General features: G+C 44.2%; 1 protein-coding gene across 2 annotated transcripts in view; it reads right to left on the bottom strand.

Annotated features, from left to right (window-relative positions):
- LOC126299294 (uncharacterized) overlaps positions 1 to 24,993 on the bottom strand; it is a 483,067-nt gene that overhangs the window by 260,519 nt on the left and 197,555 nt on the right. For both annotated transcript variants that reach the window (XM_049991089.1, XM_049991090.1), the window contains exons 8-9: positions 23,226 to 23,370; positions 7,789 to 8,058 (exon numbers count right to left, since the gene is read on the bottom strand). In XM_049991089.1, the coding sequence (XP_049847046.1) occupies positions 7,789 to 8,058; positions 23,226 to 23,370 (415 nt within the window). The remainder of the gene's footprint in view (positions 1 to 7,788; positions 8,059 to 23,225; positions 23,371 to 24,993) is intronic.

Raw genomic sequence — 24,993 nt, 5'->3', positions numbered from 1 at the left:
AAAGGTATACTTGGCTTTTTTTTTATATAGTCATGTGACGTCTGTATAACATTGATAACCTTTTAGATGGTGAGTGGCCACGTGAACATTTCATGGTGATCCGTCAGCCACAATGGGGAGGTAAACGCTTGAACGTCTAGATGCAGCTCGCATGTCCTGTTAGGATCACTAGGAACAATGTACCCTGTGCTATTCTGGGAAGTATTGGAACAGATTTTTAGAGTGCAACCTGCGACGTCAGTATTCACAGAAAGAGAGGAACCACGTCAGCAACAATAAACATGCGTGCGTGGCACAGAGGTGTGTTGCGTATCGGACCGGCGTAAGGGCACTGCCGAGGGCGTGTGCCTTGAAGTTCTGTAGGCGGTAGTTTGCTGATACTTCGCAGTTCACGATAGTTCGAAAGTGTGTTTTACATGCAATGAGTGTTTGTGCACTGCATTGTGTTTAAGCACTGTGAGCATGTTTGCATAGCATTACAAATCCTTTATCTTTTGACAATTTACGAGTTGTTTTCGTGTCTGTTGCATTATTTATTGAACAGGTGTGCAGGCTGTGAAATGCTCGATTTCGACAGTTGACGGTTAGCAAGCGTGTTTGGAGAGCCTTTTAAATGCATTATTTTGACAATTTACGAGTTGTTTGCGTCTCTGCACATCGGTGTACTGCATTATTTCGGTGATTTGCGAGTAGTTTGGAGGTCTGTAGGCTATTTAATGCGACTTGAAGCACCCCAGGGTGAGTGTTTTGTATCAGTGTAGTAAACAAACTACGTGAAATCCGTCCCTAAATAAATTGTATGCATTCTTTCAACAGTTTACAATTAGCAAACATGTTTGCAGAGCAGTATACATGCATTATTTTCACAATTTATGAATTATTTGATTGTCTGTACATCACTCTACTGCAATATATCGATGATTTACGAGTAGTTTGCCGGTCTGTAGACTATTTACTGAGACACCAAGCACGTCAGTGCGAGTGTTTTGTATCAGTGTAACAAATAAACTACGTGAAATCCGTCCCTAAATAAACTGCTCCAAAATAAATAAAGTACACTCCTTCCTATCTCCAGCAGCCCAGAGCAGGCTCAGTCCTTTTCCCGCCAATTTTGCCCCCAGACCACCATCTAGGATTGTTGTTGTTGTGGTCTTCAGTCCAGAGACTGGTTTGATGCAGCTCTCCATGCTACTCTATCCTGTGCAAGCTTCTTCATCTCCCAGTACCTACTGCAACCTACATCCTTCTGAATCTGCTTAGTGTATTCATCTCTTGGTCTCCCTCTACGATTTTTACCCTCTACGCTGCCCTCCAATACTAAATTGGTGATCCCTTGATGCCTCAGAACATGTCCTACCAACCGATCCCTTCTTCTGGTCAAGTTGTGCCACAAACTTCTCTTCTCCCCAATCCTATTCAATACTTCCTCATTAGTTATTTGATCTACCGATCTAATCTTCAGCATTCTTCTGTAGCACCACATTTCGAAAGCTTCTATTCTCTTCTTGTCCAAACTATTTATCGTCCATGTTTCACTTCCATACATGGCTGCACTCCATACAAATACTTTCAGAAACGATTTCCTGACACTTAAGTCTATACTCGATGTTAAGAAATTTCTCTTCTTCAGAAACGCTTTCCTTGCCATTTCCAGTCTACATTTTATATCCTCTCTACTTCGACCGTCATCAGTTATTTTGCTACCCAAATAGGAAAACTCCTTTACTACTTTAAGTGTCTCATTTCTTAATCTAATTCCCGCAGCATCACCCGACTTAATTCGACTACATTCCATTATCCTCGTTTTGCTTTTGTTGATGTTCATCTTATATCCTCCTTTCAAGACGCTATCCATTCCATTCAACTGCTCATCCAAGTCCTTTGCTGTCTCTGACACAATTACAATGTCATCGGCAAACCTCAAAGTTTTTATTTCTTCTCCATGGATTTTAATACCTACTCCGAATTTTTCTTTTGTTTCCTTTACTGCTTGCTCAATATACAGATTGAATAACATCGGGGAGAGGCTACAACCCTGTCTTACTCCCTTCCCAACAACTGCTTCCCTTTCATGTCGCTCGACCCTTATAATTGCCATCTGGTTTCTGTACAAATTGTAAATAGCCTTTCGCTCCCTGTATTGTACCCCTACCACCTTTAGAATTTGAAAGACAGTATTTCAGTCAACATTGTCAAAAGCTTTCTCTAAGTCTAAAAACGCTAGAAACGTAGGTTTGCCTTTCCTTAATCTTTCTTCTAAGATAAGTCGTAAGGTCAATATTGCCTCACGTGTTCCAGTATTTCTACGGAATCCAAACTGATCTTCCCCGAGGTCGACTTCTACTAGTTTTTCCATTCGTCTGTAAAGAATTCGCGTTAGTATTTTGCAGCTGTGGCTTATTAAACTGATTGTTCGGTAATTTTCACATCTGTCAACACCTGCTTTCTTTGGGATTGGAATTATTATATTCTTCATGAAGTCTGAGGGTATTTCGCCGGTTTCATACATCTTGCTCACCATATGGTAGAGTTTTGTCAGGACTGGCTCTCCCAAGGCCGTCAGTAGTTCCAATGGAATGTTGTCTACTCCGGGGGCCTTGTTTCGACTCACGTCTTTCAGTGCTCTGTCAAACTCTTCTCGCAGTATCGTATCTCCCATTTCATCTTCATCTACATCCTCTTCCACTTCCATAATATTGTCCTCAAGTACATCGCCCTTGTATAGCCCCTCTATATAATCCTTCCACCTTTCTGCTTTTCCTTCCTTGCTTAGAACTGGGTTTCCATCTGAGCTCTTGATGTTCATACAAGTGGTTCTCTTATCTCCATAGGTCTCTTTAATTTTCCTGTAGGCTGTATCTATCTTACCCCTGGTGAAATAAGCCTCTACATCCTTACATTTGTCCTCAAGCCTCCCTGCTTAGCCGTTTTGCACTTCCTGTCGACCTCATTTTTGAGACGTTTGTATTCCTTTTTGCCTGCTTCACTTACTGCATTTTTATATTTTCTCCTTTCATCAATTAAATTCAATATTTCTTCTGATCCCCAAGGATTTCTACTAGCCCTCGTCTTTTTACCTACTTGATCCTCTGCTGCCTTCACTACTTCATCCCTCAAAGCCACCCACTCTTCTTCTACTGTATTTCTTTCCTCCATTCCTGTCAATTGTTCTTTTATGCTCTCCCTGAAGCTCTGTACAACCTCTGGTTCTTTCAGTTTATCCAGATCCCATCTTATTAAGTTCCCACCTTTTTGCAGTTTCTTCAGTTTTAATCTACAGGTCATAACAAATAGATTGTGGTCAGAGTCCACATCTGCCCCTGGAAATGTCTTACAATTTAAAACCTGGTTCCTAAATCTCTGTCTTACCATTATATAATCTATCTGATACCTACTAGTATCTCCAGGGTTCTTCCAATTATACAACCTTTTTTTAATGATTCTTAAACCAAGTGTTAGCTATGATTAAGTTGTGCTCTGTGAAAAATTCTACCAGGCGCCTTCCTCTTTCATTTCACTCCATATTCACCTACTACATTTCCTTCTCTCCCTTTTCCTACTACCGAATTCCAGTCACCCATGACTATTAAATTTTCGTCACCCTTCACTATCTGAATAATTTGTTTTATTTCATCATACATTTCTTCCATTTCTTCGTCATCTGCAGAGCTCGTTGGCATATAAACTTGTACTACTGTGGTAGGCATGGGCTTCGTGTCTATCTTGGCCACTATAATACGTTCACTATGCTTTTTGTAGTAGCTTACTCGCACTCCTATTTTTCTATTCATTATTAAAACTACTCCCGCATTACCCCTAATTGATTTTGTTTATAACCCTGTAGTCACCTGACCAGAAGTCTTGTTCCTCCTGCCACCGAACTTCACTAATTCCCACTATATCTAACTTTAACCTATCCATTTCCCTTTTTAAATTTTCTAACCTACCTGCCCGATTAAGTGATTTGACATTCCACGCTCCAATCCGTAGAGCACCAGTTTTCTTTCTCCTGTAACGACATCCTCTTGAGTAGTCCCCGCCCGGAGATCCGAATGAGGGACTATTTTACCTCCGGAATATTTTACCCAAGAGGACGCCATCATCATTGAATCGTACAGTAGAGCTGCATACCATCGCGAAAAATTACGGCCGTAGTTTCCCCTTGCTTTCAGCCGTTCGCAGTACCAGCACAGCAAGGCCGTTTTGGTTATTGTTACAATTCCAGATCAGTCAATCATCCAGACTGTTGGCCTTGCCACTACTGAAAAGGTTGCTGCCCCTCTTCAGGAACCACACGTTTGTCTGGCCTCTCAACAGATACCCCTCCGTTGTGGTTGCACCTACGGTATGGCTATCTGTATCGCTGAGGCACGCAAGCCTCCCCACCAACGGCAAGGTCCATGGTTCATGGGGGGATTATGTCACGGAAAGGACGACAGCATCCTCTGATGGCAGTACTGTGTACTAGGTTAGTTGGGCTTCAGACCTCATGGTGGACACACTGGATGGAGCTACTGATTCAAATTGTTTAAATAAACGCTGCACGCAAAATAAAAGTTTACATCCATTCCATCCAGCAGCCCAGCACAGGCTGAGTCCTTTCCCCATCAATTTCTAGGAAGAGGTGGCGGTCGGACGACATAGGTTACTGGAGGTAGCGCAAGTGAGCTATTTTCCCACCATTTTCTTAGGTTAGTGGATGTAGCCTTGGTGTGTTGCATTGTGCAGCTGTAATTTAATTTGAACTTACTACCATTTTCTGGGGGAGGGGCAGGGAGAGAGGAGAGGAGGGGATTAGGTTAGTGGAGGTAGCCCAATTGTCCTATTTTCTCTCCAAAATTTGGACTTCCCACCATGATGTCATTGTGACATTGCCATATCCATTGCCGCCATCTTGAATAAATTTGGCAATAATGGAGAGTGGGGCCATATGAACTTTGTCCCACTACTAACGTGTTTTCTTGTCCTGATGGGAAGTCTCCGACTCAAATCAACGTTTATCTGGGCTTTCCCAAGGATATTTTACAGGTCCTCTACCGTTCTTCATCAATACAAACGGTTTTGGAGACAATCTAAGCAGAGCTCTTGGATTTTTTGTAGATGATGCTGCTATCTACAGTTTGATTTGATCATCAAAATATTAAAATGAATTAAGAGATGATCTCGACAAGATATGCGCATGGTGCGAAAAGTGTCAGTTGACACTCAGCAATAAAAAGAATGAAGTCGTCCACATGAGTACTAAACAATTCTTTAAATTTCAGTTACACTATAAATCAGCCAAATTCAAATGTTGCTGGTTCAGTTGAATTCCTAGGGACACACAGAGTGTGCAGGAAATCTACTTAAGATACTGCCTGCATTGCGTTTGTCCATCCACTTCTGGATATGCGTGGATGGTATGAGATCCTTACCAGATGCGACTTACGGAGGACATCGAAAAAATTCAAAGAAGGGCAGCTTATTTTGTATTATCGCGAAATGGGGGGGGGGGAATAGTGTGTCATGGATATGATACATCATTTTGGGTGACTGTCGTCAAAACGAAGTCGTTTCTCGTTGCGGCGAGAATGTTTCACGAAATTTCTGCCAAAAATTGGAACAGACGAGAATCGTGGTACAGAAGAATGTTAAGACTTAGGTGATGAATGAGAAGGTTCTTTGTATAAATGGTGAAATAACGAGGGTATGAAAAGAATGAAGTCGTCCACATGAGTACTAAAATAAATCCCTTAAATTTCGGTTACAGTATAAATCACCCAAATTTAAACGTTGCTGATGCAACATAATTCCTAGGGACACGTAGAATATGAAGAAAACCTAGTAAAGAGATTGCCTCTTTTACGTTTGTCCATCCACATCTGGGTAATGCTGGACCGTATGGGTTCCTTACCAGAAACAATTTACGGAGGGCATCGAAAACATTCAAGGAAGGCAACTCATTTTGTATCATCACGAAATAGCAGAGAGTGTGTCACGGATACGATACACCACTTTGGGTAGCATTGGTTAAAAGAAGTAGTGTCTCGTTGCGACGAGATCTTTTCATGAAATTTCTGTCACCAACTGGAACAGAAGAGAATCGTGGAATTTAGAGGTGGTGCTACAGAAGACTGTTGAGAAATTGAGGAATGAGACGGTCCTTTGTAGAAATGGTCAAGAAACGAACATATGGAGACCATTAACAAGAAGAAGGGACAGGGTGATAGGACATATGTTAAGATATCAGAGATTAATTTCCACGGTACTAGAGGGAGCTGTATAGGATAAAAACTGTAGAGAAAGACAGAGATTGGACATATGTTGCAAGCGCTGCTCTGAGACTCTGGAATGAAGAAATTGGCACCGGGGAAGAATTCGTGGCCGGCTGCAGCAAACCAGTCAGAATATTAAACCGCATAAAAAATTCCGCTCCCAATGCCAAAATATACACTCATGCTCATAAATTAAGGACAATGCTGATGCATGATGAAACAACGCTCTGGTGGGCGGTTTGCGGGTTTAAATCACCTGGGAGTATGACCATGCATTTGACCATATTGATGACGTTATGAGGGGTAGAATACTAGGGCGAGTCGAGGCTGGTCAAACACACAGCACAGGCCCTCCGTGTGCTACAAAGTGTGATCTCAAGATTATGGCAATAATTCCAGCAGACAGGAAACGTGTCCAAGCGTTAGAATACATGACAATACATGACGTCCACAGTGTACAACACCACAAGAAGACCGATATCTAACCATGAGTGCCCGCAGACGGCCACAGAGTACTGCAGGTAGCCTTGCTCGGGACCTTAGCGCATCCACTGGAACAGTTGTCTCCATGCACAGAGTCTACAGACGACTGAACAGAAACGGCTTATTCACCCAGAGACCTGCAAGGTGCATTCCACTGACCCCTGGTCACAGGAGAGCCCGTAAAGCCTGGTGTCAAGAACACAGTACGTGGTCATTGGAACAGTGGTCTCAGGTTATGTTCACGGACGAGACCAGGTATAATCTGAACAGTGATTCTCGCCGGGTTTTCATCTGACATGAACCAGGAACCAGATACCAACCCCTTAAGGACCTTGAAAGGGACCTGTATGGAGGTCTTGGTTTGATGGTGTGGGGTGGGATTATGATTGGTGCACGTACACCCCTGCATGTCTTTGACAGAGGAACTGTAACAGGTCAGGAGTATCGGGACGTCATTTTGCACCAGTATGTCCGCCTTTTCAGGGGTGCAGTGGGTCCCACCTTCCTCCTGATGGATGATAACGCATGGCCCCACTGAGCTGCCATCGGGGAGGAGTACCTTGAAACAGAAGGTATCAGGTGAATGGAGTGGCCTGCCTGTTCTCCAGACCTAAACGCCATCGAGAACGTCTGGGATACTCTCGGTCGACGTATCGCTGCACGTCTTCAAACCCCTACGGCACTTCAGGAGCTCTGACAGGCACCGGTGCAAGAATGGGAGGCTATACCCCAGCAGCTGCTCGACCACATGACCCAGAGTATGCCAACCCGTTGTGCGGCCTGTGTACATGGGCATGGTGATCATATCTCATATTGATGTCAGGTTACATGCGCAGGAAACAGTGGTGTTTTGTAGCACGTGTGTTTTGGGACGGTTCCTCAACTTATCACCAATACCGTGGACTTAGAGATCTGTGTCGTGTGTGTTCCCTATGTGCCTATGCTATTAGCGCCAGCTTTGTGTAGTGCCACGTTGTGAGGCACCACATTCTGCAATTATCCTTAATTTATGAGCATGAGTGTAGTAAGCTGAGAGAATGAGAGAACTGACCTCTGAGGCAGATTTTCTCGAAGTAGCTCTGCCCCTCCCTGGGCGAGAGGTCGCTGCCGCGGCCCTGGGTGTTGCGGTCCAGCTTGAAGCACTTCATGGCGTTGTAGTCGAGGCTGAAGGCGGGGCAGTCGGAGCCCGCCTCCAGGCACTTGGCGCCGCACTGCAGCGTGATGCCCGGCGAGGCGGCCATCGCCAGCCCCACCTGCTGAGCGCTCCGCAGGAAGTGGCCCGTCACCTTCTCGAACGTGAACAGCCCGTCTTCACACTGGCCTGCGGCAAAGCGAGATCACCCCGCTTAACAGCTACAGTGAAGCAAAACGTACTGCGAACTGCAGTTTCATTCAAATTCGATATTTCCGCTTTAGAAGGATTTTAGAAGGTAATAATCACAGTGCAACATATGATTTCCTGGTCTCGCCTATGTGCTCGTCCTAAGAGACTAGCACGAAGGCGAGCATATGTTGGAAATACACTGAAGCGCCAAAGAAGCTGGTACAGGCATGCGTAACCAAATACAGAGATAACGTAGATGGACAGAATTCGGCGTTGCGATCGGCCACGCCTATATAACACAAGTGTCTGACGCAGTTGTTCGATCGGTTACTGCTGCTGCAATGGCAGGTTATCAAGATTTAAGTGAGTTTGAACGTGGTGCTATAGTCGCTGCACGAGCGATGGGTCTCAGCATCTCCGAGGTAGCGATGACGTGGGGATTTTCCCGTACGACCATTTCACGAGTGTACCGTGAATAGCAGGAATCCGGTAAAACGTCAGATCTCTGCCTTCGCTGCGGCCGGAAAAAGATCTTGCAAGAATGGGACCAACGACGACTGATGAGAATCGTTCAACGTGACAAAAGTTCAACCCTTCCGCAGATTGCTGCACATTTCAATGCTGGGCCATCAAGAAGTGTCAGTGTCCGCACCACTAAACGAAAAATCGTCAATATGAACTTTCGGAGCCGAAGGCTTATTCTTGTAGCGTTGATAACAGCATGACACAAAGCTTTACACCGCGCCTGGGCTCGTCATCACCGACATTAGACTGTTGATGATTGGAAACATGTTGCCGGGTCGGACGAACCTCGTTTCATATTGTATCGAGCGAATGGACGTGTACGGGTATGGAGACAACTTCAAGAGTCCATGGACCGTGCGTGTCAGCACGGGATTTTGCGAGTTGTAAATTTGATAATTTGTGGTAAGTTCTATGGGACCAAACTGCTGAGGACATCGGTCCCCAACCTTTCACACAACTTAATCTAAACTATGTTACGCTAAGGACAACACACCCACCCATGACCGAGGGAGGACTCGAACCTCCGACGGGGTGAGCCGCGTGAACCGTGATAACGCGCCTGAGACCGCGAGGCTACCCCGCGCTGCTTGCAAGCTGGTGGAGGCTCTGTAATGGTGTGGGGCGTGTGCAGTTGGAGTGATATGGCACCCCTAGACGTCTAGATACGACTTTGGCAGGTGATACGTACATAAGCATCCTTTATGATCACCTGCAAACCATTCACATCCATTGTGCATACCGATGGACGTGGGCAATTCCAGCAGGACAATGCGCCACCCCACACGTCCAGAATTGCTTCAGAGTGGCTCCAGGAAGACTCTTCCGAGTTTAAGCTCTTCCGCTGGCCACCAAACTCCCCAGACATGAACATTATTGAAGATATCTGGGATGCCTTGTAACGTCCTGTTCAGAAGAGATCTCCATCCCCTCGTACTCTTACGGATGTATGGATATCCCTGCAGGATTTGTGGTGTCACTTCCCGCCAGCGCTACGTAATACTTTAGTCGAGTCCATGTCACGTCATGTTGTAGTACTTCTGCTTGCTCTCGAGGACCCTACACGATATTAGACAGGTGTTTTTACGGATCTTCAGTGTAAATTAATGAAAGGTCCTGGAATTTTGCCGTGGTTATTAGTTCGAGCGTGAAACGGCCGATGAGATCGACTGTAAATGGCTACTCTGATCGGCTGAAATAGGGCGGCCTTAAGACAGGTTTCCGTAGGATTTGGATCACGTGAAATCGATGAGTCGGCTGGCAGCGTTTGTTGGCTTTAGGTGGAAGTCGTGGGTCGTGTAGGGCGGAGTTGGTGTTTAAGTAAAGTCACGAGCTATTCATAATCTACAAATTACATTATAGAAACGGAAAAACTACAAGACTCCCGAGTGCATCCCGTGAGTAAACTTAGGATGTTGTTTAGTCACCTTCTGATTTCTCTGGGCGACTGTTGCCTTTTAGTGGGCGTGCTAGGGCTCGATGGAGAGAGAAATCTCAAATGAGCACGTGGAGTCCTGCTAGAGATAGTGTGGAGCAGACTAGGCGAATAGCAAAGCATATAAATCCCACTTTTGCCGTGGAAATCTAAGTGTCGTATTATTTCGTGTCTTTTGACGTATTCACTTTGAATAGTACTAATGTTTTATAAGTTATCAGCAGAAGTTGATGGCTACCAGCTGGAGAGGGAGTATGAACTGTTAGCTGTCTCCAGTGGTCGGCCTCGGTATCTTGCTGAGGGTAATTAGACAACTTCGGGCCTACAGTTATTAACTTTGAGGTGGTGAGAAGTTTAACCCTGTCACACGGTATAAAGTGAGGCTGGTGGCCTTTATTTTTAGTGTGGAAGTGCAGAGTATTGATTCGAGACTGCCAATAAACTCATCCGAATAAAGTGGCGGAGCAATACCTGGCATAATTTGTTCCGCACAGCGGACATCACAGAAAGTGCATGTATTCCGCCCCCAGACGCGAATGGGTTTTCGCGCAAATCATGGAAGCTCCTAGGACAGATGAAAGAAACGTTTCAACAGCTGAGTTTTATCTCTACGTTCTAGGTACTTAAGTTTTCTTCACAAGGTGCCCGAAACGTTTACGATCAAATTTAAACACACAGTATGACGACCCTAAACTGAGTATCTTGAGGTAAGGAAGCAATTGTCGAAAACGAACATTTCGGATTGTATAAGAGTAGGTGGAATGAGTATGTCTGGGTGCAAAGTGCGCTGTTGCCCGATCTCCCCCTTAAGGCGTCGATGATTTTATGCGCTGTTGCCAGATTTCTGTTAATAGGCCAATTAACTTTTATATAAAATGGATGGAAATTCAAAATTTTGTGGAAAATTCAACAATTGGTGGAAAATTTTTAAAAATAGCCCAAATGTGCTAGTAGGTTTTACCCCACTCTTACGATGTCACCGTCGAAGTAGGGCTGTTCTCTTAACTATAAATTGGCGGGAAGTTCAAAAACCAAAGTTGGTGCATTGACAGGCTGGTGGAAGTAGGTTACTTATGCTGAATATAAAATTCAAGATGAATGGCCTGGAATACCGGCGCATCTAACTACGGTGCTTGTTTAATCATTGGTTCAAATGGTTCAAATGGCTCTGAGCACTATGCGACTTAACATCTGTGGTCATCAGTCGCCTAGAACTTAGAACTAATTAAACCTAACTGACCTAAGGACATCACACACATCCATCCCCGAGGCAGGATTCGGACCTGCGACCGTAGCAGTCGCGCGGTTCCGGACTGAGCGCCTAGAACTGCGAGACCACCGCGGCCGGCGTTTAATCATTGGTTTTGAAGAAGTTACAAGTTTAACTCTGAGCTGACAACCCTTATTAAAACTATATTATAAGTGTAGCAGTACAGTAAATTGATACTGGTACAACTTTGCTTTATCTTTGTAGCAATAAGTCACGTCATCTGTCTCATATCGCCACGAGCGCATGAATTTTGGTCAGAGCTGCCTGCGACTGACACTTGGCGTGGTGACACCATCGAAGCTCTCAATAAGAGATGTGAGAAACATTGCATCATGTATGCAACTTCTTTATTCATCTTCAATGTAGGCGCATAACAGACGATTTTGTATTGTGTTTTAAGGTATAACCAACAATGTCTGTGCAGTAGACAGTTGTTTACAATCATATAAGTAGGGACGTTGTCCTAAGAATAAATTGCGGGAAATTGAAAAATTCAAGATGGCATGTTGTCATGCTGTTGAAAGTAGGTCACTTGTGCTAGACATAGAATTCAAGATGGCTATTGGGTTTTCCCCTGTCATCACTGAGGAAGAAGGGCTGTGTCCTAAGCGTAAATCTGCAGGAAATTCAAAAATCAAAGATGATGCATTATCATGCTGGTGAAAGTAGGTCACTTCATCTACATCTACATGATACTGCGCAAACCACCTACTAATGGTGCGTGGCGGAGGATACTTTCGGTACCATTATCTAATCCCTCCAACCTTGTTCCACTCGCGAATAGTGCGTGGTAAGAGTGACTGTCGGTAAGCCTCTGTATTGGCTCTAGTTCCTCGAATTTTCTCCTCGTAGTCAATACGCGAGATATGTTTGGGAGGAAGTAATATGTTGTCCGACTCCTCCTGAAAAGTGCTGTCCCGAAATTTCAATAGTAAACCTCTCCGTGATGCACAACGCCTCTCTTGTAACGTCTGCCAGTGGTGTTTGTTTAGCATCTCCTTAACGCTCTCTCGCCAACTAAACGACCCCGTGATGAAACGCTCCGCTCTTCGTTGGATCTTCTCTATCTCCTCTATGAGTCCCACCTCACAGGGATCCCACATAGATGAGCAGTACTCAAGAATCGGGCGAACAAGCGCCTTATAAGCCACTTCTTTCGTGGATGAGTTACATTTTCTTAAGGTTCTTCCGATGAATCTGAGTCTGTTATCTGCTTTTCTCACTATCAGGTTTATGTGGTCAATCCACTTAAGGTCGCTCTAGATAATTATGCCTAGATATTTTACGGCAGACGCTGCCTCCAGCTGTTTGTCATCAGTAGTGTAGCTGTACAGTAGTGGATTTCTTTTCCTATATAGGCGCAATATGTTACATTTACTTACGGTCAGGGTCAACTACCAGAGCCAGCACCATTCATCAGTTCTGCAGATTCTTACTATATTCTGGCGTTTCTACTTTGGTTTACACAATTGCATCATCCGCGAATAGCCTTAAAGAGCATTCGACGCTTTCTACTAGATCGTATATATTGTAGACAGTAATGGTCCTATCACACTTCGCTGTGGTACTCCAGATATTACCTCTACATCTATCGATTTTGTTTTTTTAAGAGCGACGCGTTGAGTTCTATCTGCAAGAAAGTCTTGAATCCAATCGCAAGTCTGCTCCGGTACTCCGTAAACTCGTATTTTTTTCATTGGACGGCAATGCGGGACGGTGTCCAATGCCTTACTGAAATCAAGGAACACGGTATCAACCTGAGCGCTGTTGCCCACTGAGCTGTAGATCTCATGAAGGAACAGAGCGAGCTGAGTTTCGCAGGATCTCTGTTTGCGAAACCCATGTTGATTTTTATAGAGGAGATGATCATTTTCCAAAAAACGTCATAATTGTTGAGCATAAAACATGTTCCATAAATCTACAACAGATTAGCGTCAACCATGTAGGTCTAAAATTGTGTTTCTTAACAACGGGACTGACCTGCGCTTTTCTCCAGTCGTTAGGTACCTTTCGTCACTCAAACGATCTAAGGTAAATTACTGCTAGAAGGGAAGCTAGTTCTTTCGCATAATCTGCATAGAATCTTATAGATATCTCATCTGGTCCTGGCGTCTTTCCACTACTAATCAATTGTAGTTGCTTTTCAATTACGTGATCGGTTATCTCAATGGCTGCCATTTAGACGTTCGTACGACGATTGAAAGGAGGAACAGTGTTAGGATATTGAACGGTGAAACAACTTCGGAAAACCGAATTCAGTATTTCGGATTTCTCTCTGTTATCTTTCGCTTCGGTGCCGGTGTGGTTGCTGAGAGAATGAATAGATGATTTTGACCCACTTACTGATTTTACATAAGACCAAAATCTCTTAGGACTTTTACTCAGGGCAGTTGACAACGTATTACTTTCAAAATCATTTAACGCTTCTCTCATTACTCTCATTACGCTCATTTTCGCTTCGTTCAGCTATTTTGTGTCAGCAAGGTTTTTACTTCTCTTGAACCTGAGATGAAGTGCTCTTTGTTTACGTAGCGCTTTTCTAAGACGACTATTAAACCATAGTGGATCTTCCCCACCCCTTAAAACCTTACTCTGGATGTTGACTGCTGAGATATTCTGAAATTTGTATACTGCCACCCTTGCTGAGTAAATATAGCTTCCTATCTTTCTTAACATTCCTTGTAGGACCCGTCGTCATAGATGTTGTCACAGCCTTACGACCACTGATACCTTCCTCTACGTCAATTGATTCGATAAGTTCAGTTCTGTTTGTTGCCAGGAGGTCTAAGACGTTACCCTCACGAGATGGGTCTACGACTATCTGCCCAAGGTAATTTTCGGACAAGACATCCACAACAATACCACACGAATCCCTGTCACTGGCACCAGTTTTCATGGTATAACACTCCCAATCTATACCTGGAAAATTGAAGTCACCCTCTATTACAACTACATGATCACGAAAATTACTCATGATATTCTGCAAGTTCTGTCTGAAGCGCTCTACAACTACAGATCCTGACCCAGGTGGTCTATAGAAGCCTCCGATCACCTTTCTTGACTGTTCTTTGCTACTCGGTTTCACCCAGATTAATTCGAATTCGGAATCCGTGATAACCTCGCTAGATTTAATCGAATTTTTACTGCAATAAACGCGCCGCCACCATCGGTGACTAATCTATCCTTACGATAAACATTCCAATCCTATTTCGTTGTCACTGACGTCTGGTTTCAACCAACTTTATGTTCCCAATATTATATGTGCATTATCACCTCCAGTAAGCGATACTAATTCTCGAACCTTTCCTTGGATGCTCCTGCAGTTTATAAAATCATATTAATCTTTTCTATCTCTGATATGCGAGGACCAAGATTCTCTGAGGTCACGTTAGCTGATTTAACAGGCAAATCGTCTTCGATCCCAAGGGAGGGGTTCTCTAAACCAAAAAAAGCCCCATGTGTACGCCACACGTACTCCGCTACCCTAGTTGTCGCTTCGTGCGTGTATTGCACGCCTGACCTATTAAGGGGACCCCTGCAATTCTGTACCAAACAGCGGAGGTTCGAGAAATTCGCATCAGATGTCGTCACAGAGTCTGAGCCTCTGGTGTAGACCTTCCACTCTACTCCAAACCAGAGGCCAGCGATCGACCCTGGAAACGATGCTACAAATAGGCAGCTTAGCCTGCACCCCGTGCACGTTGCTAGTTGCCTTCACCAAATCAGCCAGCCGCCGGAAGGAGCCAAGGATGGCCTCAGACCAAATACATGCAGCGGGTTGCTCCCAGTGCTCTTGATAGCCGCCAGCAGGGCCTCCTCCACATCACGGATGAGACCTTCCGGCAGACATACTAGAATCCCTGAGGGACTCCATCACCTGCCTAACATTGGAGCTCCCAATTACAAGCATTCCCACCCTCTATACTTGTCCGGACTGGGCAGAAACGTCGACCGTTGGCCCAATCGGAGAGGTATCCCGTGCTGGCACAAAGTTATCATCAACACTGGGTAGCACCTCGTACCAGTTGCTAAGCACTTATGTTAACTACAGAATTTAAGATGGCTGACGTGTAATACTGGTGCAGTTCTGTGACTTCAGAATCCAAGATAGATGTCCTGCAGTGTTGCCAGATTTCCGGTGTTTTCCCACCTAAAATAAATGATGTTTGTTTCCGCTACAGGTCCAGGCCCTTCTATTGTATAAAGGATGCCTGTCTGAGCCTGAAGATGTCTTTCACCCTACAGGTAGTAGCCCTTTCAGGGACATGTTTTCCCTGAGCTATTATTCAAACGATATTGACAGGAAGTGCAAAATGGCTAAGCAGGGATGGCTAGAGGACAAATATAAGGATGTAGAGGCTTATCTCACTAGGGGTAAGATAGATACTGCCTACAGGAAAATTAAAGAGACCTTTGGAGAAAGGAGAACTACTTGCATGAATATCAAGAGCTTTGATGGAAACCCAGTTCTAAGCAAAGAAGGGAAAGCAGAAAGGTGGAAGGAGTATATAGAGGGCCTATACAAGGGCGATGTACTTGAGGACAATATTATGGAAATGGAAGAGGATGTAGATGAAGATGAAATGGGAGATATGATATTGCGTGAAGAGTTTGACAGAGCACTGAAAGACCTGAGCCGAAACAAGGCCCCCGGAGTAGACAACATTCCATTGGAACTACTGATAACCTTGGGAGAGCCAGTCCTGACAAAACTCTACCACCTGGTGAGCAAGATGTATGAGACAGGCGAAATACCCTCAGACTTCAAGAAGAATATAATAATCTCAATCCCAAAGAAAGCAGGTGTTGACAGATGTGAAAATTACCGAACTATCAGTTTAATAAGTCACAGCTGCAAAATACTAACGCAAATTATTTACAGACGAATGGAAAAACTGATAGAAGCTGACCTCGGGGAAGATCAGTTTGGATTCTGTAGAAATGTTGGAACATGTGAGGCAATACTGACCCTACGACTTATCTTAGAAGAAAGATTAAGGAAAGGTAAACCTACGTTTCTAGCATTTGTAGACTTAGAGAAAGCTTTTGACAATGTTGATTGGAATACTCTCTTTCAAATTCTGAAGATGGCAGGGATAAAATACAGAGAGCGAAAGGCTATTTACAATTTGTACAGAAAGCAGATGGCAGTTATAAGAGTCGAGGGGTATGAAAGGGAAGCAGTTGTTGGGAAGGGAGTGAGACAGGGTTGTAGCTTATCCCCGATGTTATTCAATCTGTATATTGAACAAGCAATAAAGGAAACAAAAGAAAAGTTCGGACTAGGTATTAAAATCCATGGGGAAGAAATAAAAACTTTGAGGTTTGCCGATGACATTGTAATTGTGTCAGAGACAGCAAAGGACTTGGAAGAGCAGTTGAACGGAATGGACAGTGTCTTGAAAGGAGGGTATAAGATGAACATCAACAAAAGCAAAACGAGGATAATGGAATGTAGTGGTCGAATTAAGTCGGGTGATGCTGAGGGAGTTAGATTAGGAAATGAGACACTTAAAGCAGTAAAGGAGTTTTGCTATTTGGGTAGCAAAATAACTGGTGACGGTCGAAGTAGAGAGGATATAAAATGTAGACTGGCAATGGCAAGGAAAGCGTTTCTTAAGAAGAGAAATTTGTTAACATCGAGTATTGATTTAAGTGTCAGGAAGTCGTTTCTGAAAGTATTTGTATGGAGTGTAGCCATGTATGGAAGTGAAACGTGGATGATAAATAGCTTAGACAAGAAGAGAATAGAAGCTTTCGAAATGTGATGCTACAGAAGAATGCTGAAGATTAGATGGGTTGATCACATAACTAATGAGGATGTATTGAATAGAATTGGGGAGAAGAGGAGCTTGTGGCACAACTTGACTAGAAGAAGGGATCGGTTGGTAGGACATGTTCTGAGACATCGAGGGATCACCAATTTAGTACTGGAGGGCAGCGTGGAGCGTAAAATTCGTAGAGGGAGACCAAGAGATAAATACACTAAACAGATTCAGAAGGACGTAGGTTGCAGTAGGTACTGGGAGATGAAGAAGCTTGCACAGGATAGAGCAGCATGGAGAGCTGAATCAAACCAGTCTTAGGACTGAAGACCACAACAACAACAACAACAACAATTATTCACTCAGAGGGGTACGGTTATTTTTGGCAGTGTGGTCACTACAGAATTCCTCACGCTACACATATACTGCTTCTCCTAACTCCAATTCGTGTTAGTGACCCTAAGTTTAAGTCTGGCAGTAAATTGAAAATGGCCAACACATATGTCATACATTCACTCCGTATTCAGGCCACAAGTGGCCCATCGAGAGCATATGTCATACAGCATCGTGTTATTTCAATTCAAAAATCGTAAGCCCTCTTTCCCCCTAAGTTTGAATAACTGCACTTATGACGTCACAGATAAAACAAGTTGTTTTGGAGCTTCCTTAAAAACTGTATGGCTGTCACTATCTTATGCACTAAGCAGTTCTAAGGTCACTGGTGGTATTTTTAAACAACATCCCTATGACATGATAGTTATAAACAGTTCTCACCACTCTGACATTGTAGTTTCTCTCAGCTACCTTAAGTTTCAAACTGAAGAGCTCACTTCTCTTAATTATAAAATGATGGAAAAATTAACAACATTCATTTGTCCTAAGTTTAAAAACTTCGAAAAATTAAACATCTACTCACCCCAAGTTTAAAATGATAGGAAACCCACTGACTGTAATAGAGAGACCAGTGCTTGAGGGGAACCCCCCCCCCCCCTCCCTCTGGGAGTCACAACTATAGAGCACTTGTCCTACTTTTAAAACTTTATTATAGCTCACTAATGCAGCCAGTATGGTTGTCAAACACGCGTCACTGTCGTGCGTAGTCGGAGAAAGGAACAAGAGAGGTATTTACTTGTGTTTTTATTTAACCACGCAGCCAACGCTGCTGCGAGCGCCACCTCGCCAGAGCCGCATCAAGCCCCTCCCCGCCAAGGCCCATGAAAACGACAGGTCGTGGCGAGTACGTCACACCACGTCACACTGCAGGTCTTACGACTACTAGCAGCCGTTTCCGGCGGGAAGCAAGTTAACTATTGCAGACACGTCTAATAATTCCTGACTGCGCGTTTAAATGCATGAAAGTTTTAGATACCACACGACAAAATTAAGAGCTTTAGTCGGAACCTCTTCAATTAAATATTGATTCCCCGTGGGCCCTGCACGAAGCCGAGCGTTCCTGAAGTGTGGCGTACAAGCCTACTAGTGTCACGTCACAAGATCGTTGGAGGTCCCGTATACCTCGTCGGCCCGCTTCCCACCGATGGACATATACCACTGCCGTAGGTCTTCGACGCTGCATTCGCAACTAACCCAATAATAACTCCCGTGGGCCATTTGGTTCTGTGTGCCAAGCCTCTTTCATTGAGTCTTAATTGGACAACACCAAATTATCCATTTGGAATGCTGGTAGACGTTTGTAAGTCTCCTATTGTTCTATACGGGCTGGAAACCTCGACACGGCCGGTTACACGATTCCTCACTTACTGCACACTTAATTTTAGAGCCGCACAGCCGCTTACTATGCCGACAGCCGTCCAGGACAGACACTGAGAGAGGAGCCGACACCGATAAGTTCACTGAGCGAAACAACACCGCTGTTAGAAGTTAAAATGATACTCTTTAAAAAATGCCTGAAACTGCTTTTGAACCTGAACCTTCCTCTTCGTTAAGAACGACACGGTATTTGTCAGGGACTCTTCAAATAAAGAACATATATAACTTGATAGTCCGTATTTTATTCATATGGCGATTGTGCAGAACTGTACCGAACACTCAGCAAAGATTTTGAGAGCTACACTCCTGGAAATGGAAAAAAGAACACATTGACACCGGTGTGTCAGACCCACCATACTTGCTCCGGACACTGCGTGAGGGCTGTACAAGCAATGATCACACGCACGGCACAGCGGACACACCAGGAACCGCGGTGTTGGCCGTCGAATGGCGCTAGCTGCGCAGCATTTGTGCACCGCCGCCGTCAGTGTCAGCCAGTTTGCCATGGCATACGGAGCTCCATCGCAGTCTTTAACACTGGTAGCATGCCGCGACAGCGTGGACGTGAACCGTATGTGCAGTTGACGGACTTTGAGCGAGGGCGTATAGTGGGCATGCGGGAGGCCGGGTGGAAGTACCGCCGAATTGCTCAACACGTGGGGCGTGAGGTCTCCACAGTACATCGATGTTGTCGCCAGTGGTCGGCGGAAGGTGCACGTGCCCGTCGACCTGGGACCGGACCGCAGCGACGCACGGATGCACGCCAAGAACGTAGAATCCTACGCAGTGCCGTAGGGGATCGCACCGCCACTTCCCAGCAAATTAGGGACACTGTTGCTTCTGGGGTATCGGCGAGGACCATTCGCAACCGTCTCCATGAAGCTGGGCTACGGTCTCGCACACCGTTAGGCCATCTTCCGCTCACGCCCCAACATCGTGCAGCCCGCCTCCAGTGGTGTCGCGACAGGAGTGAATGGAGGGACGAATGGAGACGTGTCGTCTTCAGCGATGAGAGTCGCTTCTGCCTTGGTGCCAATGATGGTCGTATAGGTGAGCGCCACAATCAGGACTGCATACGACCGAGGCACACAGGGCCAACACCCGGCATCATGGTGTGGGGAGCGATCTCCTACACTGGCCGTACACCTCTGGTGATCGTCGAGGGGACACTGAATAGTGCACGGTACATCCAAACCGTCATCGAACGCATCGTTCTACCATTCCTAGACCGGCAAGGGAACTTGCTGTTCCAACAGGACAATGCATGTCCGCATGTACCCCGTGCCACCCAACGTGCTCTAGAAGGTGTAAGTCAACTACCCTGGCCAGCAAGATCTCCGGATCTGTCCCCCATTGAGCATGTTTGGGACTGGATGAAGCGTCGTCTCACGCGGTCTGCACGTCCAGCACGAACGCTGGTCCAACTGAGGCGCCAGCTGGAAATGGCATGGCAAGCCGTTCCACAGGACTACATCCAGCATCTCAACGATCGTCTCCATGGGAGAATAGCACCCTGCATTGCTGCGAAAGGTGGATATACACTGTACTAGTGCCGACATTGTGCATGCTCTGTTGCCTGTGTCTATGTGCCTGTGGTTCTGTCAGTGTGATCATGTGATGTATCTGACCCGAGGAATGTGTCAATAAAGTTTCCCCTTCCTGGGACAATGAATTCACAGTGTTCTTATTTCAATTTCCAGGAGTGTATTTCAGGTCTCTTAGTCATCGGGAATCGGGGGTCTTTTACATTCCATTGTAGGAAATCTATTGATTATTATAGGAGGAGAAGGCGTTGGCGCCTGACAGTTTATAAAGCTGTTGATATTATTGTTATTGTCCTCGGCTCGTGGTCTCGCGGTAGCGTTCTCGCACGGGGCCCCGGGTTCGATTCCCGGACGGGTCAGGGATTTTCACCTGCCTCGAGATGACAGAGTGTTGTTGTGTCGTCTTTATCATCATCATTACGGTCGGAGGAAGGCAATGGCAAACCACCTCCACTAGGACCTTGCCTAGTTCGGCGGTGCGGGTCTTCCGCATCGTTCCCCTACGCCCTGTCAAGGAGTATGGGACTTCATCATCATCATCAATATTGTTATTAGTACGAAGAACAGCGTAGGTGCCCAAGTGATTCTGCAAGGCTCTTCTGTCTTTTGTGGATGTGTACTGAATATTACGGTTACGAACGCAGATACTAATGGACATGATACTGGTTGGGTTACTGTGGCTGTAGTACGTACTGCTAAAGTAGAGATTGCAGCAGGGCTTGAGACTTTTAACAGTCGAGAAATTATTGCTTATCGGACATTTCAGATTTGTGAGATAGGGGCACATATTATTATATGTCTACAATGCCATTGGTTCTTAAGACGAGGAACCATCGTAAAATAAATGAGCCACAGTCTGTGTCGGTATGGGTCAAAGGTGCTCTTAATTGTAGAAATATTAAAGTTATTAGTGATGTGACGCATCGTTATAGAAAGTGAACACTGTTTGACCATTATAGGGTTTCACACTCATTGATGGCTAACTTAACGGGGGTGAAACTCCAAGAGAAAGCGTCAGCATTCAAGTGAATCATCCAACGGAGATAGATTTCCCAGGTTACAGCTGGTACCCACAGTGGCACCACAAGCTAAAGACAGTCGGTGCCAGAGACAGCAACGAAATGAGAGGCATCGTCGCAGACACGTCCTGAAGAGTTTCCATATGACGCCGCTACCGGAAGCTTGCTTACGTCAGATCGCAACGTCGCCCAGTTCACTCTGGAATCATCGCCTACAATGACAGCCTCGTCTTAGCTCTGATCCTGCCGAGACTTAACAAAACTATTAGTCACAACTGTGTATCAAAGTTTACAGCCAAATATTCGTCATTTTGATTTGCAGCTCCTCGTGTTGGCCGTGTTTGCAGTTAACATTGTTGTATGTGAGGTCCGCCAGTTATGCAAAACACCGTTTTTTCTCAGAGCTTTAAAAAGCAACAGCTCCCATAGCACATTTGTTGACCACCTTGTAGCCCACAATCACCACCCAATTACAATGGAAACAGACCCAAGAATACTAAAACCCAACCACAGTCTATACAGCAACCTGACCATTGAAGAAAACTTCCATATGAAGAAGGCAATAGTAGAAGAAAAACAGGTCTTAAACGAATCCACTACACTCTGCAAGGGCACACTATTTAACACATTAAAGGAGCTTCACAAATAAAAACAGCACGAACAGATAGACTCTACACACGCACACGCACGCACACACACACACACACACACACACACACACACACACACACACACACACACACACACGAAAAATAGATACACTAAATCTGCAAAGACGCACCATTTACACACAAATGGAATACCATTAAAAAGACAACACACACACAGCTAAGAAGCGAACAGAAAACACCCACCCACCCACACACACACACACACACACACACACACACACACACACACAGAGAGATAAAATGCAAACAAAATTCAAATTTCGCTCCGAACTCTCCGGTGAACAAATGAACACTGGCTGGGCTGGGACACAAATGGTTCAAATGGCTCTGAGCACTATGGGACTCAACTGCTGTGGTCATTAGTCCCCTAGAACTTAGAACTACTTAAACCTAACTAACCTAAGGACGTCACACACATCCATGCCCGAGGCAGGATTCGAACCTGCGACCGTAGCAGTCGCACGGTTCCGGTGCTGGGACACACAACAAACCACAATCACACTGTGTTTTGGTGAAGCGAAAAGTGATTTACTACTTTATTTGTGGAAAATACTTGTTATAGTTACGTGTGCATCACAACACCTCACCATGATGCGGAAAATGAAAGTGCTTGCCACACGAAAACGTAAGTGAAAACCAATATAGGCGCGAAAACATCGCGACAAACTAAATTACATTCTAGAAGATAGATTAACTCCCAGCAAAAACTTTCTCATCAACATCGCTTGGTTGCAGATGACAAGCCACCTGTAGTAATTATCACACAAGTGATTCGGAAAAGTCATGCACACCGAATGTAGCTTGAAGATGATTTGCTAATTTAGTGATGCCAGCGAGTGGTGTCTCAAGTAATAACTGTACTTTTTAGAATGAATACGAGATTGAAATGAAGACACATTACACCATTTTCGACAGAATTACGTAGCAAAACAACAAATAATCACAAAAGTACAGATATGCTACAAACATCTAATCAAGTGATGTCGAACTGTACCATAAAATGGTGAATTATTATGTGAAAGGGCAGAAAAGAAATGTCGGAATCACCAGAATCTGAAAGCGATGAATGCGTGCCGATCCACCATGTTTATAGAAACAAGCGCGAGCGTGGAAGTACGCTAAGCTTATCACTAGAAAAAGAGGATATACAGAATGAGTAAGTATTTACTTATGCTGCACTGCTTCTCAGCGTAGACGGCATCCCTCTTGATGAGCAGCGGCGCATTGTTGAGTGACAGCGAGTCATCGCCACTCAGGTAGCACCGCTTCTCGTTCTTGGCGTACGTGAAAGACCGACATGTGAAGCCCCGCGCCTGCAAAACACACCACCAAAACATCTTCATCTCTACAATCGACAGTGTTTGTGAAGAGTCTCATATGCCCTGCAATAGAATGACTACAGAGCTTCCAGCACACAGTTCAAGTAGCTGCTGCCGTTCAGCACAGCAGTCACCGAAAACTCCTAGATATCGGTGGCACGACATTCAAAAATAACAAGTTAGCTGGGCTGAAAATTTAAGAAATGAAGGATGGCTGTGTGGGAAAATCTAAAATGAAAGGTGGCCGAATTATACCAGTTCTGCTACGTTTAAAATGCTGAGAAAATAAGAAGCCAAGATGGCGGAATTAGTCCAGCTGTGTTTTGTAATTCCTCTGACATTAAAATTCAAAATTCTGCCACGTCCAAAAGTATCCGAATGATCTGAATCTGTACGACCTGAAAAGTATCTAAATTACATAAACTTTGTGTTAAATGTTACCACTTTCAAAAGTAGCCAAACGTTTTCTGCCACGTTCAATGGTATCTGAAAGGACAGAACTTTTTACTCCATGTTAGAAAGTACCGTACCCAAACAACCTCTATTACTTATGAAAGAAAATACGTAGGCACAAGTGCACCCCCTCCCCTTCCCCCCAAGCACGCACGCACACACACACACACACACACACACACACAACGTATGTTGTAGCCCTGTATTTCATCTCTCGCTTACTTTTGTAGTTCAGTGAAACAAGGCTTATGTTAAATACTACAATAGCTCATCATTAAAGTCATCTGCCTCTGTTTTATGCTTTACTCTTTCATTACTTTCAATGTCATAAGATACAGGACTTCTAAGTGCGTATTGTGTTAATTATCTAGAGTATTACAAACATTACAAGGTATTAGAATAATGTATTATGTTTTTTTTTATTTTTACACGATGAATCACATTTATTGTTATCACAGTTAAATCAGTTACAAATCACATTTAATGTTTCTATATTTTCACAAAATAAATCAGTTACAAAATACATGTAATCTTGGTACAATTTCACAAATGCACTGAAATCAATCATCATGTTGATCATCACCATCACCATAATTTTTCAGGTGATAGTGATCCAAAGCTAAGGTATTCAGTTTATATACATATAAAACATTCATCAACTTGTGCTGAGAAACTCAATTTTTGCTGTTTGGCAGTAGAAACTATATGGCACTTGGACTAAACGATATACTGTGCAGCTGTTTTAACTTCAGAGTTCAACATACATTGCTGGTAATCATCGATCTAACACCAAGTATGTTTCACACCCTTTTCTTTGTGCAGTATGCTTTCTGATTCAATCTCGAGTGCATACATTTTAGCTTGCAGACTCACAAATTCAGTATTAGGTTCACCATTCAACTCTTCTTTCATTAATCGAATGTTCTTTTTATTTACATGTGGACTGTTATGTATATCTGTTATTTACAGAGAAATCTGAAGTATCAATGCATATATGTTCACCGCTCCTGATGTTCCCATAAATATTTGAAGGTTTAATACGATCAATTAAGCTATCAGTATCTGTGTAACATAGTTTTATGTGCTTTGATGGAAGCTCATTTAGTATATATCCATACTGAACGGATTTATACTGCTTATGGCTTATCAAACGCTATAGTAATT

This window comes from Schistocerca gregaria, chromosome X, assembly GCF_023897955.1.
Source record: "Schistocerca gregaria isolate iqSchGreg1 chromosome X, iqSchGreg1.2, whole genome shotgun sequence".
NCBI classification, from domain to species: domain Eukaryota; kingdom Metazoa; phylum Arthropoda; class Insecta; order Orthoptera; family Acrididae; genus Schistocerca; species Schistocerca gregaria.
This window is presented reverse-complemented; position numbering and strand designations above follow the sequence as displayed.